General features: G+C 42.5%; 1 protein-coding gene across 1 annotated transcript in view; it reads left to right on the top strand.

Annotated features, from left to right (window-relative positions):
- LOC111149499 (putative monooxygenase p33MONOX) overlaps positions 1-3,726 on the top strand; it is a 15,460-nt gene extending 11,734 nt beyond the window's left edge. The window contains 2 exon segments of the mRNA XM_022506597.1: positions 3,218-3,356; positions 3,358-3,726. Coding sequence (XP_022362305.1) covers positions 3,218-3,356; positions 3,358-3,726 — 508 coding nt within the window.
- Positions 3,727-18,453: the final 14,727 nt, after the last annotated feature.

Below are 18,453 nucleotides of genomic sequence, written 5' to 3'. Positions count from 1 at the left end.
AAAAATGTTCCATGCTCATGGAACATTTTTCCATTTCTTTGTGTCTTTCTCAATTTCTTTCATGAGTACTTTATAGTTTTCTGAGTACAGATTCTTTGCCTCTTTGGTTAGGTTTATTCCTAGGTATCTTATGGTTTTGGGTGCAGTTGTAAATGGGATCGACTCCTTAATTTCTCTTTCTTCTGTCTTGTTGTTGGTGTATAGAAATGCAGCTGATTTTTGTGCATTGATTTTATATCCTGACACTTTACTGAATTCCTGTATGAGTTCTAGCAGTTTTGGGGTGGAGTATTTTGGGTTTTCCACATAAAGTACCATATCATCTGTAAAGAGTGAGAGTTTGACTTCTTCTTTGCCAATTCAGATGCCATTTATTTCTTTTTATTATCTGATTGCTGAGGTTGGACTTCTAATACTATGTTGAATAGCAGTGGTGATAGTGGACAGTCCTACCATGTTCCTGACGTTAGGGGGAAAGCTCTCATTTTTTTCTCCATTGAGAATGATATTTGCCGTGGGTTTTTCATAGATGGCTTTGATGATATTGAGGTATGTTCCCTCTGTGCCTATACTGTGAAGGGTTTTGCTCAAGAAAGGATGCTGTACTTTGTCAAGTGCTTTTTTAACATCTATTGAGAGTATCATATGGTTCTTGTTCTTTCTTTTATTAATGTATTGTATCACATTGATTGATTTGCAGATGTTGAACCAACCTTGCAGCCCAGGAATAAATCCCACTTGGTCGTGGTGAATAATCCTTTTTTTTTTTTTAAGATTTTATTTATTTATTTGACAGACAGAGATCACAAGTAGGCAGAGAGGCAGGCAGAGAGAGAGAGAAGGGGAAGCAGGCTCCCCGCTGAGCAGAGAGCCCGATGCGGGGCTCGATCCCAGGACCCTGGGATCATGACCTGAGCCGAAGGCAGAGGCTTTAACCCACTGAGCCACCCAGGCGCCCCTGAATAATCCTTTTAATGTACTGTTAGATCATATTGGCTAATATTTTGGTGTGAATTTTTGCATCCATGTTCATCAAGGATATTGGTCTGTAATTCTCCATTTTTTTCATCTTTTTTAAAAGATTTTGTTTATTTATTTGAAAGAGAGAGAGACATAGTGAGAGAGAGGGAACACAAGCAAGGGGATCTGCAGAGGGAGAGGGAGAAGCAGGCTCCCTGCTGAGCAGGGAGCCCGACATGGGGCTCGATTCCAGGACCCCGGGATTATGACCCAAGCCGAAGGCAGGCGCTTAATGACTGAGCCACCCAGGCGCCCCTAGGGTTAGGTTTTATACTTGAGACCTTTCTTCTTCTTCTTTTTTTTTAAATTTGTATTTTTTTTTCTTTTCAGTGTTCCAGAATTCATTGTATATGCACCACACCCAGTGCTCCATGCAATACATCCCCTCTATAATACCCAACACCAAGCTCACCCAACCTCCCACTGCTCTCCCCTCCAAAACCCTCAGTTTGTTTCTCAGAGTCCACAGTCTCTCATGGTTTGTCTCCCCCTTTCTTGTTTCTTGAGAAAGGCTTATATCACTATATACTTTCCTCTCAGGACCGCCTTTGCTGTCCCAAAGATTTTGAACAGTTGTGTTTTCATTTTCATTTGTTTCCATGAATTTTTTCAATTCTTCTTTAATTTCCTGGTTGACCCATTCATTCTTTAGAAGGATGCTCTTTAGTCTCCATGTATTTGAGTTCTTTCCAACTTTCCTCTTGTGGTTGAGTTCTAGCTTCAGAGCATTGTGGTCTAAAAATATGCAGGGAATGATCCCAATCTTTTGGTACCGGTTGAGACCTGATTTGTGACCAGGATGTGATCTATTCTGGAGAATGTTCCATGTACACTAGAGAAGAATGTGTATTCAGTTGCTTTGGGATGGAATGTTCTAAATATATCTGTGATGTCCATCTGGTCCAGTGTGTCATTTAAAGCCTTTATTTCCTTGTTGATCTTTTGCTTGGATGATCTGTCCATTTCAGTGAGGGGGGTGTTAAAGTTCCCTACTATTATTGTATTATTGTCGATGTGTTTCTTTGATTTTGTTATTAATTGGTTTATATAACTGGTTGCTCCCATATTAAGGGCATAGATATTTAAAATTGTTAGATCTTCTTGTTGGACAGACCCTTTAAGTATGATATAGTGTCCTTCCTCGTGTCTTAGTATGGTCTTTGGCTTAAAATCTAATTTATCTGATATAAGCATTACCACTCCAGCTTTCTTTTGATGCCTGTTAGCATGGTAAATTGTTTTCCACCCCCTCACTCTAAATCTGGAGGTGTCTTTGGGTCTAAAATGAGTTTCTTGTAGACAGTATATTGATGGGTTTTGGTTTTTTATCCATTCTGATACCTGCGTCTTTTGATTGGGGTATTTAGCCCATTTACATTCAGGATAACTATTGAGAGATATGAATTTAGTGCCATTGTATTGCCTGTAAGGTGACTGTTACTGTATATTGTCTTCATTCCTTTCTGGTCTGTGACTTTTAGGCTCTGTCTTTGCTTAGAGGACCCCTTTCAATATTCCCTGTAGGCTGGTTTGGTGTTTGCAAATTCTTTTAGTTTTTGTTTGTCCTGGAAGCTTTTTATCTCTCCTTCTATTTTCAAAGACAGCCTAGCTGTATATGGTATTCTTGGCTGCATATTTTTCTCGTTTATTGCTCTGAATATATCATGCCAGTCCTTTCTGGCCTCCTAGGTCTCTGTGGATAAGTCTGCTGCCAATCTAATATTTCTACCGTTGTATGTTACAGACCTCTTGTCCCGAGCTGCTTTCAGGATTTTCTCTTGTGTATTTTGGTCTGTTAGAAGAAAGTACCTTCCAAAATTTTAAAGAAGGAGAAACTTATATATATATATATGAGTTTATGTAAAAATGATTGAAGGGATGGAATATGACTATAAAGATGAAAATTTAAAAAGATTCTAAAAAAGAAATTGATAAGAAGTTGGTTGGAAAAAGAAAAAGGAAAAGGAAAGACTGTTCTCAGGCTGGAGACTAGAACAAAGCCATGTGCTAGGTTTAGGGTATATTTTGATCTATTAGAAGAAATTGTATCCCAAAATTTTAAAGAAAAAAAAACACCTATATATATACAAATAATAAGGTTAAATACAATGAAGGGATAAAATATGACTATAACAATGAAATTTTAAAATATTTTTAAAGGGTATTGATAAGATAAAATAGTTAAAAGTTAAAATAGCCTTACCTCTGAGGAGACCACGTACCTTCAAGTGACAGAAGTGCTCCACAAACTAAAGCTACAGAGTAGAGGGATATTGAGAGAAGAGAAGCAGCCAGCCTCGGCCCACTCCACCCCAAGCAGCAGCCCCCACTCTTCCCCCTAAGCACAAGTCCAGAGGCTGGTTCACTTCTGGTCCTTCCACAGCCTTACCTGGCCCAAATCCTGGCACCATGGATTCTGCAAGTGGGGACAAGGACAAAAACTTGGTGGATAAATGCAGCCTTTTTGGACCAAGATCCCTCCAGAAGTCTGATTCAGGAGGTTTTGCCATCCAGACTTACAGAGGAGCCCAGAAGCCTTCTCCAATGGAACTGATCCATGTCCAGGCCATCCAAATGGCCAAAGATCCAGCAACCTTCAAGCCACCCAAGATGGACATCCTATTGATGGAAGGGAAGAAACCACTGCCACGGACCCATAATCTCAAACCCTGTGACTTAAATGTGCTCACACCCACTGTCTTCTAGAGCTCTTTGTATTCCAGGGACTCTGGATAGAGGGTATCTTATACCGAACTCCCCTTTTACCTTGGCTTTGACATAGGAGAGGTTTTTTGTTTGTTTGTTTTTTTAAAGATTTTGTTTATTTATTTGACAGAGAGAGATCACAAGTAGGCAGAGGCAGGCAGAGAAGAGGGGAAAGCAGGCTCCCTGCTGAGCAGAGCGCTGGATGCGGGGCTCGATTCCAGGACCCTGGGATCATGACCTGAGCCAAAGGCAGAGGCTTTAACCCACTTTTGCTTTTAAAACCTCTTAAACTGAAGGTAGAGCTGGAGATATACTTGGTTTTTGAGAAATGTTAGTGCAAAACTTGTCCTTGTGTATGTGTGAAAGAAACCATTTTGTATGGTTTAAAGTTAAATAATCCTGGTGGTGACGTATGGGGGACCTCATTAGTCATTTTTGTATCATTTACCTTAGACGAGAACTTTGATGATTGCTTACTAGGTAAATAATATTTCTGTTGTTCCGGAACTGAGGCTTCTTGACTTCTTTACCACTGTAAACATGTGCATGACCTAGCCACGGAGTAGAGGTATGCCCCAACTAGTTGAGACTTTGATCCTCTTGACTGTGCTCCAGGCTTGTCAACTGGGGGGCCTGAGATTTGTTTGGCAGCCAGGGCAGCAGGGTCCCCCCCCCCCACTTCCTGGGCTGAAACCGGAGCGTTCCTGTGTTTGGTAGCCTTCCAGGTCACTTTGTCCTGCAGCCACTTCTTACCAAAGCACTTCTGGCCAGTGCTGTTGGAGGGATGCTTCGCTTTTCTGTGTCTCAGAACAAACACTAGTCTTGCATATCCTATTTTGCACTTTTAAAGATTTTATTTATTTATTTATTTGACAGACAGAGATCACAAGTAGGCAGAGAGGCAGGCAGAGAGAGAGGAAGGGAAGCAGGCTCTCCGCTGAACAGAGAGCCCGATGCAGGGCTGGATCTCAGGACCTGAGCCGAAGGCAAAGGCTTTAGCCCACTGAGCCACCCAGGCGCCCCTCCTATTTTGCACTTTTAAAATGAAATTAATTTACCTCCAATTTGATTGAAAACTTCCTAAGGGAGAAAATTCAGGCTACTGGTTTGGTATAGATAAATGGATGTTAAACTTTTTTCGGGTATGCGCAAGGTGATACCTATGTTTAGATGGTAGTCTTGAGGTTCACGTGAAACTAGTGTCATCCTATTTTGATTTTTTTTTTCTATTTTAATTTTCTTGTTCAGGCCAGGCATAAAACTTTTTTTTTTTTTTTCGGGAAGTGCAAGAATTTTAAATTTTTCTGTATGAAATCATTGCCCCCAAGAAAGAGCTACATACTTTTATAAATAAGTTGCAGAGGAAAAGAACTAAGGAAGCCACTTTATTTCTCCTCACCATGTATGTGTTCAGTCATTGTCTTAAATCCAGTCTCAAATTCCCACTGTTTTTTTTTTTAAGATTTTATTTATTTATTTGACAGACAAAGATCACCAGTAGGCAGAGAGGCAGGCGGGGGCGGGAAGCAGACTCCCTGCTGAGCCGAGAGCCCTATGCTGGGCTGGATCCCAGGACCCTGAGATCATGACCTGAGCCAAAGGCAGAGGCTTAACCCACTGAACCACCCAGGCGCCCCCCCCACCCCCACCCCCAACCCCGCCGTTTTTTGTTTTGGATTCTATCATGTCTACATAAGGAGCTGAGTCGACCTTCCCATAGAGAAGCCCTGGAGTCTAAAATGGTCAGAATAATTAATTTATTTGTGTCTTCTGTTATGCTTGTATCTCTTATTTGTTTTGACAATAAACAAACTTCTTTTTTTTTAAGGTTTTATTTATTTGTTTGACCGACAGAGATCACAAGTAGGCGGAGAGGCAGGCAGAGAGAGAGAGAGGAGGAAGCAGACTCCCCACTGAGCAGAGAGCCGGATGCGGGGCTCCATCCCAGGACCCTGGGATCATGACCTGAGCCGAAGGCAGAGGCTTTAACACACTGAGCCACCCAGGCACCCCAATAAACAAACTTCTTAAACTGCTTTCTCAAAAAAAAAAAAAAAAAAGTTAAAATACAAAAGAGAAAAAATTTTAAAACAGAATAAGAAAAAAAATTTTTTAAAATATAACTTTGAAAGACTAAAGGATCATGGGGGAAAAGCCATGAATGCCATGTGTTGCTTTCCCCTAGCTCTGAAGTTCCTTGGTTCTCATTGATCGGTCAACTCGGTTTGGGCTGGATGTTCTTGCTGATCTTCTGGGGAAGGGCCTGTTGCTGTGATTCTCAGATGTCTTTGCTTGAGGCGGAATTGCACCGCCCTTGCCAGGGGCCAGGCTGAGTAATCTGCTCGGTTTGCTCTTGGATCTTTTGTTCCCTGAGCGCATTCCGTACAGCTTTGGAGGATGGGAATGAAAATGGCGGCCTCCCAATCTCCAGCCCAAAGGAGCCGAGAGCTCAGGCCCCACTCCTCAGTGCGCCCTTGGAGAAAAACGTTCAATCCCTCCCATGTCCCTGGTCTCTGGCCACGCTCCAAGCTCACCCGCCTATGACCAAGTGTTTCTATCTCTGGCACATGGCCCCGTTTGGAGTCTCCAAACCCAGCAGATTCCTGCCACGCACTCCCGCGCCACTCTCCCTGAAGGTGAGTCTCCCCAGATCTGTCGCTTGTAGGGTCCTTGCTTGAAGAATAGTGGCCCAACTGTGCTGCGGATCATGACCTAAGGTAACCCCGAGCTGAGAGCGTACATCTCAGCTCTGTTTCTGTAGCGGCTTCCCTGCTCCAATACCTGCGAGCTCTGCCACACTCAGACACCCCCAATCCTTCTGTGACCCCGTGGGACCTGAGACCACACTGTCCCTGCGAGGGCTCCACCTCCTGCTTAGCCTCTGGAGTGATGTCCCTCAGTGGAGCAGACTTCTAAAAGTCTGGATTTTGTGCTCCGCTGCTCTACCGCTTGCTGGGAGCCAGCCCCACCCCCCGCAGTCTATCTTCCCTTTGCTTCGAATTCACTTCTCTGCTCATCATACCTTCAGGAAAGTGGTCAATTTTCTGTTGCTAGAATTGCTTCTCTTCTTCTCTTCTATCTCCTGTTGAGTTTGTAGGTGTTTGGAATGGTTTGATAACTATCTAGCTGAACTCCTGGAACCTAATGAGAGATATCTCAGTCTCCTACTTCTCCACCATAAAGATCTTAAAAAAAAAAAAGAAAGAAAGAAAGAAAGAAGAAAGAAAGAAAGAAAAAAAAGGAAAGATGGGTTTAGCAGGGGGCATTCCTTTGGTTCCCATGCCCCTGGTCATTTACAACACAGGCCAGCATTCTGGGGTGCAGTATTCCTGTCTGGAGGAGCTCTAGGTTCTGTCTTGCCATGTGTGCATGGAGGTCCTCTCCGCCCTTGGAACTCTTGTATGTCCTCTATGCCATAAGTGTATTGGCTTTTGCATTGTACCTGGCTTTGCATTTTTTTCAAAATGCTCAGCAAGGGGGATGGCTTTCTAGCCTAGCTTCTGTTCCTTTGTCAGGCTTACCTAGTTTGGACCCAAGCCTGCTAACGAATAAGGAAATCAGGACACTTTCCTGTGCCTGGGTGTCATAAAGCCAAGAGTGTTTCGCCAAAAGTGTTTCCAGTCTTGTCTTATAGTGTGAGACTGGCTCATCTTTCCTTTGTTTGCAAGACGGGATGGTAGACCAGTCAGTGTTTTGAGGAAGTCCTCTCAGATAGGTCTTGGGCTATTTTTCTAGTACATTTTGGCCCATCCCTGGCAGAGCAAGTAGTATGTGGGTCTTTAATATTGCTCTCAGTATCTTCCCATTTGGCTTCAGCCATCCATTTTTGGGTGATACTGGGTTCTAATGTCGTATTAATAAATTGGAAGAGATCTGGGAGCACCAGACATAAGTTCCAATTAAATTCTAAATTCCTGGGGCACCTGGCTAACTCAGCTGGTAGTCATATAGGGTCATGATCTTGGGGTCATGAGTTTGAATCCCATATTGAGGGTAGAGTTTACTTCCAAAATAAGTAGATAGGGGCACCTGGGTGGTTCAGTCAGTTAAGCATCTGCCTTTGGCTCAGGTCATGGTCTCAGGGTCCAGCCACATCGGGCTCCCTGCTCAGTGGGGAGTCTGCTTTTCCCTCTCCCTCTACACTTCCCCCTGGCTTGTGCTCTCTCTTGAACAAGCTTTCTGTCTATCTCAATCAAATAAATAAATAAAATCTTTAAAAAGATGTATAAAAAGTACTCTAGGTCATCTTCTGAGTGAAAAGGCAATTGAGTAAAGGGATTCATAGGTTCAGAATATTTAGAGAGGGGGTAAGGGAAGGGGCAATCAGACAAGTTAGTCAGTGTGCCTTATAGATTGACTATCAACTTGTTGCATAAGGTTTTCATTTGCCTTTTGTAAAGAATCTTTTAAAGAGGCAGTTTTTATTCACTTAGCTTTTTAAAAAAGATTTTATTTATTTATTTGAGAGAGAGAGGGTATGAGCATAGGGAGGGAAGAGATAGAGGGGGACGGACAAGCAAACTCCCTACTGAGCAGAGAGCCTGATGCGAGGCTCGATCCCAGGACCCGGAGATCATGATCTGAACTGAAGGCAGCCACTTAACCGACTGAGCCACCCAGGAGCCCTTATTCACCTAGTTTCTTAGAAGCTTCTTCTTATCAATAAAAAATGCATTCTGTTGTTTTGGAAAAATTTGGGATACTTTCTTTCTAGAGGAATTTTCAGATTATCTTTAGTAAGGTTAGCCCACTGGTTCAAAAAAACTCAGGTTCTGGAGCCATAATTTTTATACCTATAGGTAGCTGGGGTCCTAGATAGAGGAGGTCCCAGACTGTTTGGATTCAGAGGAATGTATTTTTTCTTTTTTTTTTTTTTTCCCTTGTTACCCGAGGCTTTGCCCTGGACCCAGTCCAACTTAAGTCAGACCCTGTCTGACCTTGGGCTCAGTCCAGTTTCTAAGTTGGACCTCGTCTGATCCTGGACTCAGTCCAGGTGTTTTTACATGAGCTGATCCTGGACCCAGTCTGGAGAAAGAAACATGAGGAAATTCAGAGAGGTCTTTTAAACACAAAAACCCAAGGAGGTTGAATCAGAGAGGGACCCACCAACTCCAGGGGCAGTGAGAAAGCAAAGAGCTCCATGGCCCTGTGAGAGTTCGCGGCTGGCTGCTTGCTGCTCCTGGGCCTTTGGGGGTCTCCTTCCTCTCCCCCTGCTGACCAGAACTATGAACCCATAAACTGAGGCATATTACAGTTTTAGGTGTTCATTTGAGCAAAAATCAATTCGAATTGGGTAGTGCCAAAGTGAAGGTGGTAATGATGTGAAACACTGGGGTCGGGGAGCAAATGGTTGAGCAAGAATTCTTGAGATGTCTTCGATGCCAAAAAAAAAAAAAGTGGGGGGTGATTTTATTAAACCATAGGGACAGGACCTGTGGGGAGGAAGAACTGCTCTGGGGTTGTGAGGAGTGACTTGCAAGTTGGGAGGGGATTAGGGACAGTGTAAATCTCTAAGGTGTGTAGGACCTTGAGGGGTCATTTACTACTGTCTAATAAAACCTTAGTCATGAGACACTTCAGATGGAGATCAGTGGCCCACATGCTTAGAGCATGATTGCTAACATGTATCGTGGCGGCAGGGGCGTGTAGAGATGAAGGACTTTTCCAAAGGGATTTTCATAAGTTAAAGGAGGCTTCAAGGATCCTGGAGGTTGGGCTAAGGTTGCCTTTCGGTTTCAGCCAAGTGTTAACATGGAAGCAGTTGAGTTCCTGGAGGAAGGTCACTAGGTCACTCTGCCTGCCCCAGGTACTTGCCAACTGGCTGTCAGTTGTAAGGAAGTTTAATTTTTTTCTGTTTTTCTCTTAGCTTTGTTCTCCACATGAGTTAGAAGCACTCTATCAGGGGGAGCTTGGAGAAACTTTATTTATGGGGGAAAGTTGGAAGCAAAGTGAGGAAATTATTGATCAGCTATTGCTTCCATCCTGTTGGCTATTGTGAGTGGTGGTTCTTAGGTTTTGCTTTCATAACCTTGAGAGACTTACAGTCTCAGGTTTAGGTTTGCTCAGGCAGGCGTCACACCCTTAGAGCCACTTCCATCTAACGGCTGCCATGTTTAATTCACTGAAGGTCTTCAGAACCAGCCTCAGATGCTGGCCTGCTGCTGAGTCCCCTGCTCCTGGTTACAGGGATGTCTCCAAAATGGCCCCAGTGTCCTATTCTTCCTGATCTGGCATAAACATTTGAGGGTTTTAGTCTTCCCACTGCTTCTCCAGACTACTTAGGACAAATCCCACAACAGTCCAACTCCTTGATTTGGCCATAAGCAGAAATGTAGAAGAGCAAGGAGAGATTAACTAGCAAGTCTTTCATTCCTGTCCATCTTTAAATGTGTCAAAACTGGCCGTGTGGGATTCCTCTGTCCCTTTTCTATAACCTGTCACCCAACACAGAGCATTCCAGTGGTTGCTTAATGCCTTATTAATCCTAACTGTTAGTATGAGTCAGAACACTTTTGTGGTAAATGACAGAAAACCCAACTCAAACTGGTTTTAAAAACATTTTTTCAGGGGGAGAGGGTGTATTGTTTTTTGTTCTTGCTGCTGTGGGAGAACTAGCAACCCACTGGGTTTGGAGGCTTGGGTTAATAGAAGCAGAATAGCAAGATTGTTCAAGAAAGGAAAGATCTCAGGAGTTGCAGGCAGTTCTGACAGGATTCCAGGGGAGGCATAGAAGAGATGCCTGTGGACTCTTCCAAGGTCTTGGGAGCAGTAGGGAAGGTCTCTGTGGATTGTACTCAAGGAGAAATTTGCTGAGCTCTGAAAAACTGGGTCCAGCAATGAGATTAGGTGGACAGAAAAAGAGTCACCTGAGAAAGTCAGAGTAATGCGGAGATCTAAAGCAGGGCAGGAGGGGCTCAGGTAAGTGTAGGTGGGGAAGATCATTCCAGGCATTCTAGCACATGCAAAGGGAACAGACTCCTATTAAGGAAGTACTGGGGTGCCTGGGTGGCTAGGTGGGTTAAGCCTCTGACTTCGGCTCATGTCATGATCTCAGGGTCCTGAGATCGAGCCCTGCATCGGGATCTCTGCTCAGTGATCCTCCTCTCTCTGCCTGCCTCTCCACCTACTTGTGACCTATCTCTCTGTCAAATAAATAAATAAAATCTTTTAAAAAAAATAAACAAATAAAAAAGAATCACATCCAACTGCTCAGAAACCATACAAGCAAGAGAAGAGAGTAGAATGAGATATTTAAAGCATTGACAGAAAAAAAACAACCAATCTAGAATTCTGTACCCTGTGAAATTATCCTTCAAAAGTGAAGGAGAGGGGCACCTGGGTGGCTCAGTGGGTTAAGGCCTCTGTCTTCAGCTCAGGTTGTGGTCCCAGGGTCTTGGGATCAAGCCCCGCATTGGGCTCTCTGCTTGGCAGGGAGCCTGCTTCCTTCTCTCTCTCTCTACCTGCCTCTCTGCCTACTCGTGATCTTTGTCTGTCAAATAAATAAATAAAATCTTTTTTTAAAAAAAGTGAAGGAGAAATAAAGACTTCCTCAAACAAAAATTTATAAGAGACAGAAAGTAGAATGGTGGTTTCCAAGGACTAGGGGGATGGGGAAATAAGGAGTTATTGTTTAATAGGTATGGAGTTTCAGTTTTATAAGGTGAAAAGGGTTATAGCAATGAATGGTGTTGATGGTTACATGACATTATGAAGAATGTATTTAATATCACTGAACTTTACACATAGAATATTTAAGATGAAAAAAATAAGATGGGGTGCCTGGGTGGCTCAGTTGGTTAAGCAAATGCCTTTGGCTCAGGTCATGATCCTGTTGTCCTGGAATTGAGTCCTGCTTTGGGCTCCCTGCTCAGCAGGGAGTTCTGCTTCTCCCTTTGACCTTCCTCCTCTCACGCTCTCTTTCTCTCTCTCTCATTCTCTCTCTCTAAAATAAATAAATAAAATCTTTAAAAAAAAGAAAAAAGAGGGATGCCTGGTGGCTCAGTTGTTAAGCATCTGCCTTCAGCTCAGGTCATGATCCCAGGGTCCTGGGATCGAGCCCCACATGGGGCTCCCTGCTCAGCGGGAAGCACTTCTCCCTCTCCAACTCCCCCACTTGTGTTCCCTCTCTTGCTGTCTCTCTCTGTGTGTCAAATAAACAAAATCTTTAAAAAAAAATAAGATGATAAAGATGATAGGTAAATTTTAAGTTATATGTGTTTTAGCACAATAAAATAATTGAAAAATCTGTAGGGAGAGAACTATAAACTGATGGAAGATATCAAAGAAATAAATAAATGGAAAGGTAGTCCATGTTCATGGATAGGAAGAATTAATATTTTCAAGATGTTAGTTTTTACCCAACTTGATGTATAGATTCAATGCTATCATAGTCAAAATCTCAGCAAGTTACTTTCTGCATACCAACAAACTAATTCTAAAGTTTATATGGGGAGGCAGTATACCCAGAATAGCCAACATAATATTGAAGGAGAACGAAGTTAGAGGACTGACACTCCCCAACTTCAAGACTTACTACACACTAGGAAGCCTGGGTGGCTCAGTCTGTTAAGCATCTACCTTCGGCTCAGTTCATGATCGAATCCCACATCGGGCTCCTTGCTCAGCGGGGAGCCTGCCTCTCCCTCTGCCTGCTGCTACTTCTGCTTGTGCTCTCTCTCTCTGACAAATAAATCAATAAAATCTTTAAAAAAAATAAAAAATAAAAAAAGACTTACTACACACTAATCAAGACAGTGTAGTATTGGTGGAAAAGTAGACAATTAGATCAATAGAATAAAATAGAGAGTCCAGAAAAAGACCCACATAAATGTAATCAATTCATCTTTGACAAAGATGCAAAGGCAATACAATGGAGGGAAGATAGTCTTATCAATAAATGGTGCTGGAACAACAGGACATCCACATAACAAAAAATAAATCTAGACACAGACCTTATGCTCTTCACAAAAATTAACTCAGAATGGATCACAGATCACAGTTAAAATGCAAAACTATACAACTCCTAGAAGATAACATAGGAGAAAATCTAGATGGCCTTCAGTTTGGCAATGACTTTTTAGATATATCATCAATAGCACAAATCATGAAAGAAAGAATTGAAAAGCTGGACGTCATTAAAATTAAAATGTTCTCACTGGGTGTAGAGATTACTTTAAAAAATAAAAGAAAATCTTTTTAAAAAACTAAAAATTTCTTCTCTGTGAAAGAACTCTCAAGAAAATGAAAAGACAAGCCACAAACTGTGAAAAAATATTTGCAAAATACATACTTAATAAAGGACTGTTACCCAACATAGACAAAGAATTCTTAAAATTCAACAATAAGAGAACAACCTGATTAAAATATGGCTGTTAGTCCATTTGGGCTGCTATAATGGAATACAATAGATTAGGTGGTTTATAAACAACAGAAATTTATTTCTCAACAGTTCTGGAGACTGGATGTCTAAGGTCAAGGTGCAAGCATGGTCAGGTTCTGGTAAGGGTTTGATTCCCAGTTCATCAAGAGACATCTCACTGTAACCTCATGTGGTGGAAGGGGTTAGGGGGCTCTCAGGTCTCTTTTATGAAGGCACTAATCCCATTCAGGAGGGCTCTGTTCTTATGATTTAAGCATATCCCAAAGGCCCCACCTTCTAATGCCATCACATTAGGGATTAGGATTTCTACATATGAATTTTGAGGGGACACAAACATCCAGTCCATAGTAGGGCCAAAGACTTAAACAGACACCAAAGAAGATGTATATATGGCAAATAAACACATGAAAACATGCTTCACATCATATGTAATCAATTTTAAAAATTAAATTAAATGAAAATCTCATCCTAAAAGGAAAAATATTAGAATTATTGCCCTGGAAATCATGTGTATCTTAGTCAGCTAGAGCTGCCATACAAAAATGCCACAGACTGGGAGGCTTAAACAACAGAAATTTACCTTCTCACTGTTCTGGAGGCTGGAAATCCAAGATCAAGGTATCAGCTGATATAGTTCCTGGGTGAAGACCCTTTTCCTGGCTTGCAGACAGCTGCCTTCTCACTGTGTTTTTGCAAATAGGTGGGGGGAAGAGAATTCTTGTTTTTCTTATTCTTCTTAAAGGACAAGATCCCATCATGGGGTCCCATCCTCACCTCATCTTTTTTTCTTAAAGGTTTTATTTATTTATTTGAGAGAGAGAGAGTGATCACAAGTAGGCAGAGAGGCAGGCAGAGAGAGGGGGGAAGCAGTCTCCCTGCTGAGCAAGAGCCTGATGCGGGGCTCGATCCCACGACCCTGAGATCATGACCTGAGCTGAAAGCAGAGGCTTAACCCACTGAGCCACCCAGGCGCCCCCCATCCTCACCTCATCTAATCCTAATTTCCTCTCAAAGGCATCAAGCCCAAGTCCCTTACGTTGGGAGTAAGGGCTTCAACATGAATTTCTGGAGGGGGACACATTCAGTTCATAACAGAACCCAACTAATGTAGAATCCACATTACATTGCATTTCCCTAAATAAAATCTTTCTGTGCTTTTATATAGCTCCCTTAAAATAAGCCTAAGTGACCACAAAACAGAGTGAAATCAATAAACTGAATTCCACACCAGCTGGCTAAGCAAGATTTCTCCACAGTAAATGGTTGCTCTCAGGACAATTCCTTGGACTTACTGCTTTGCCTGCTTCCTTCTGGTTCCTGGTGAGGGCTACGGCAGCCGGGCCACTGCTAGGACACCTGCTGACATACCTACTGTGACTGCAGCAGAAGAGAAGGGAAGTGGGTCACACTCAACATCAGGAGTCTAACCACAGACACTTACATGCACCCTAAAATTCATGTGGCATCTCAAGGGGCTCCAAATAGCCAAATCAATATGGGAAAAGAACAAAGTTGTAGAACTCATACTTTCTGATTTCAAAACTTAATATAAAATGATCGTAACCAAAACAGTATGGTACTGGCATATGGAAGGACAGATCAATAGAATAGAACTGAGAGTACAGAAGGAAACATGTATCCAGGCCAGTGGATTTTTGACAAGGTGGCCAAGAGCATTAAATGGGGAAAGAATCGTTTCTTCAGCACATGATGATGGGACAAGTGGATTTCCACATGTAAAATGTTGAAGCTGGACTTTTGCTCACACCATCTGCACAAAATAGATCAATCGCCTAAATATAAGCTGAAACTATATATAAATATATAATAAATAACTAAAACTATAAAACTCTTGGAGTAAAACATACAGGTAATCGTCATGACCTTGCCTTCAGCAATGTTTCCTTAGATCCAACATCAAAGGCACAAGAAACAAAAGAAAAAATAAACAAATTAGACTTCATCAAAGTTTTTGAAAACTCAAAAAACATTCTCAAGAAGGTGGAAGAGAATAGAACAGGAGAAAATATGGGCAAATCATGTATCTGTTGAGTCTGTATCCGTAGTATGAAGAATTCTTCCAATTTAACCACAAAAAGAAAATACCAAAATAAAAAACGGGCATAGGGCATATGCCTGGGTGGTTCAGCCAGTTAAGCATCTGCCTTCAGCTGAGGTCACAATCCCAGGGTCCTGGGACCAATCCCCGCATCAGGCTCCCTGCTGAGCAGGGAGTCTGCTTCTCCCTCTTTCTCTTCCCCTCCCCCCACTCATATTCAGTCTCTCTCTCAAATAAATAAATAAAATATTTAGAAAAAAGATTTAATTTATTTATTTGAGAGAGAGAGAGATCACAAGTAGGCAGAGAGGCAGGCAGAGAGAGGCGGGGAGGCAGGCTCCCCGCTGAGCAGAGAGCCTGATGCAGGGCTTGATCCCAGGACCTTGAGATCATGACCTGAGCCGAAGGCAGAAGCTTAACCCACTGAACCAACCAGGCGCCCAAATAAAATCTTTTTAAAATTAAGAGAAGTAATAAAAATAAATAAAAAATGAGCATGGGCCACCTGGCTAGCTCAGTCAGTAGAACTTGAGACTCTTGATCTCAGGGGTGCAAGTTCAAGCCCCACACTGGGCGTAGAGATTACTGTAAAACTTTAGGGGCGCCTGTGTGGCTCAGTCAGTTGAGTGTCCAACTCTTGATCTCAGCTCAGGTCTTGATCTCAGAGTTGTGAGTTCAAGCCCCAAATTGGGCTCCATGCTGGGCTTTAAAATATAAACAAAATAAAAATAAATAAACATTAAATTAAATTAAAACCATAGTTTAAGTAAAAACCAAAACCATAATGAACTTCTTCATACCCACAAGAATGGCTGTAATCACAAAAGCAGAAAAGAGCCAAGTGTTGGTGGGGATGTAGAGAAATTAGAACCCTCCTACAATGCTGGTGGGAATACAGAATGGCGCGGCCACTTTGGAAAACAGTTTGTCAATTGCTCAATAATTAAATACGGTAGTACCACATCACGTGACGATTCCACTCCTAGGCATATCCTCAGAAATGACAACGTTCAAACAAAAATTTGTATATGAATGTTCACAGAAGCACTATTCATGATAGCCAAAAGGTGGAAAGAACCTAAAAGTCCGTCACTGATGAATAGATAAATAAAGTGGGGTAAGTCTACACAATGTAAAATTGTTCAGCCTTAAAAAAAGAATGAAGTACTGGGGTGCCTGGGTGGCTCAGTCAGTTAAGAGCCCGGCTCTTGAGCTAGGCTCAGGTCTTGATCTCAGGGTCGTGAGTTCATGCCCCGCATTGGGCTCCACTTTGGGCTCCTCCCTGGGAGTGGATCCTACTTAAAAAAATAATAATAATAAAATAAATAAATAAACAAAAGTAAAGAAAGAAAGAAACGAAGGAAGAAGCAATCGTAGATATGCTACAACATGGATAAATCTTGAAAACATCATGCTGAATGAGAGAAGCCAGCCAGAAAAGGCCATGTATGGTATGATTCCATTCATATGAAATATTCAGAATAGGCAGATGTAGATAGACCGAAAATAGAGCAGTGGTTGCCAGAGGCTGGGGCAGGGAGAACTGGGAGTGATTGCTTGATGGGTACAAGGGTTTCCTTTCGGGGTGATGAAAATATTCTGGAACTAGATTGTGCTGATGGTTTCATATATTGTGAATGTTCCAAATACCACCAAATTATAGGCTTTAAAGTGGTTAAGATGGTGAATTTAATGTTCTGTATATTTTAGCACAGTTTTTCTTTTCCTTTAAAAGAAAGTCTTAAAGGGAGCACTAAGGTTGGATAATTCAGTTTCTCAACGAAGGCGGATTGGCGGATTAGCTTTTCTGGGGATCTTTGTTTCTTCTTAATGGTTCCAAGATGGCTGCCACAGCTTTCAAGTTTCCCATGCCCACATGACAATATCCTTTTCTTAGAGAGGAAAACCCTTCCAAGAGCCCTCCAGCAGACTGTTCCTTAGAATCTCATTGGCTAGAGCCCCATCACATGCAGACCCATAAACCAGAAACCAAAGGAAATGGGATTCTGTGCTTGAGTTAGACCAATTACACTCCGCCTGAGGCTGAGCATAAGGCTTTCCTTCTCTCAGCACATTGCTGCTGAAAAGAATTTGGACTCAATTAGCAAGGAAAAAGAAGGATGTAACTATTTCATAAGCAGGTGGTGGTGTATGCCACATCGCTCTTCTGTGGTAATGTCACCCCATACACACTTTGGAAACTCCCATACATCACTCCCAAAAAAGTAGTTCAGACAGGATGACCCCACCCTCAAGCATCAGGAGGGAACAACAAAAGTCACAGTGATGTTTCAAGGATGGGCATATGACCTAGTCTCATTCTTAGGAGGTATCCTCTGAACTTTTCTGGAATTTCCTGGACAAGATGCATTTACTCTCTGTTGAACTTAATAAAATGCCAGATTGTAAACTTGAGATGGCTATTGATGTGAAATGTTAGGGTCTGAAACGAACTGTCAAGAAAGAATTCTTGAAACATCTTCGGTGCAAAAAGGGTGGTTTTCATTAAAGCACGGGGACAGCAGCGGGAGGCAGGAAGAGCAGCCCTGGCGTTGTGAGGAGTCACTGATTATATACTTTCAAGTTGGGAGGGAGTTAGGGATAGCATAAGCCTCAAAGGATTTGGAAGCAAGCTTTCCAGGTTTCCAGGATTTGAGGGGCTAGCTGTTGTTAAGAAAAGGTCATGTACTACTGCCTAGTAAAACCTCAGTCATGAGACCCTACAGATGTATATCAGTGGGACATATGTTTAGAGGGTGGTGATGATTGCTAATGTGTATATTGGGGGGTTGGGGTAGTGTAAAGGTAAAGGAAGTTTCCAAAGGGGTTTTTTACAGGATTCTGGAAGTTGACTTAATGTCAAGTTAAGGTTGCCTTTTGCCTCTAGCAAAGTGTTAACATTGAGGCAGCTGAACTCCTTTTGTCCTTAAGTAGGCTCCACACCTGGTATAGAGCCCCATGTGGGGACTGAACTCAGGCCCCTGATATCAAGGATCAAGCGCTTGGGACACCTGGGTGGCTCAGTCAGTTAAGCATCTACCCTCGGCTCAGGTCATGATCCCAGGGTCCTGGATTCTAGTCCCGCATTGGGGTGCTTGCCTGCTTCTCCCACTGCCTGCCCCTCTCCCTGCTTGTGCTCATGCATGCTCTCTCTCTCTCTCTCTCTCTCTGACAAATAAATAAATAAAATCTTAAAAAAAAAAAAAAAGAGTGGAACGCTTAACTGGCTGAGCCACCCAGGCACCCCTAGGCAGCTAAGTTCCTTGAGGAAGGTCGCTCTGCCTGTCTC

The sequence above is a fragment of the Enhydra lutris genome, unplaced genomic scaffold (assembly GCF_002288905.1).
Source record: "Enhydra lutris kenyoni isolate GAN:26980312 unplaced genomic scaffold, ASM228890v2 scaffoldscaffold22, whole genome shotgun sequence".
Classification (NCBI taxonomy): Eukaryota; Metazoa; Chordata; class Mammalia; order Carnivora; family Mustelidae; genus Enhydra; species Enhydra lutris.
Note: the sequence above shows the minus strand (reverse complement) of the source record. Positions and strands in the feature narration are given on the sequence as shown.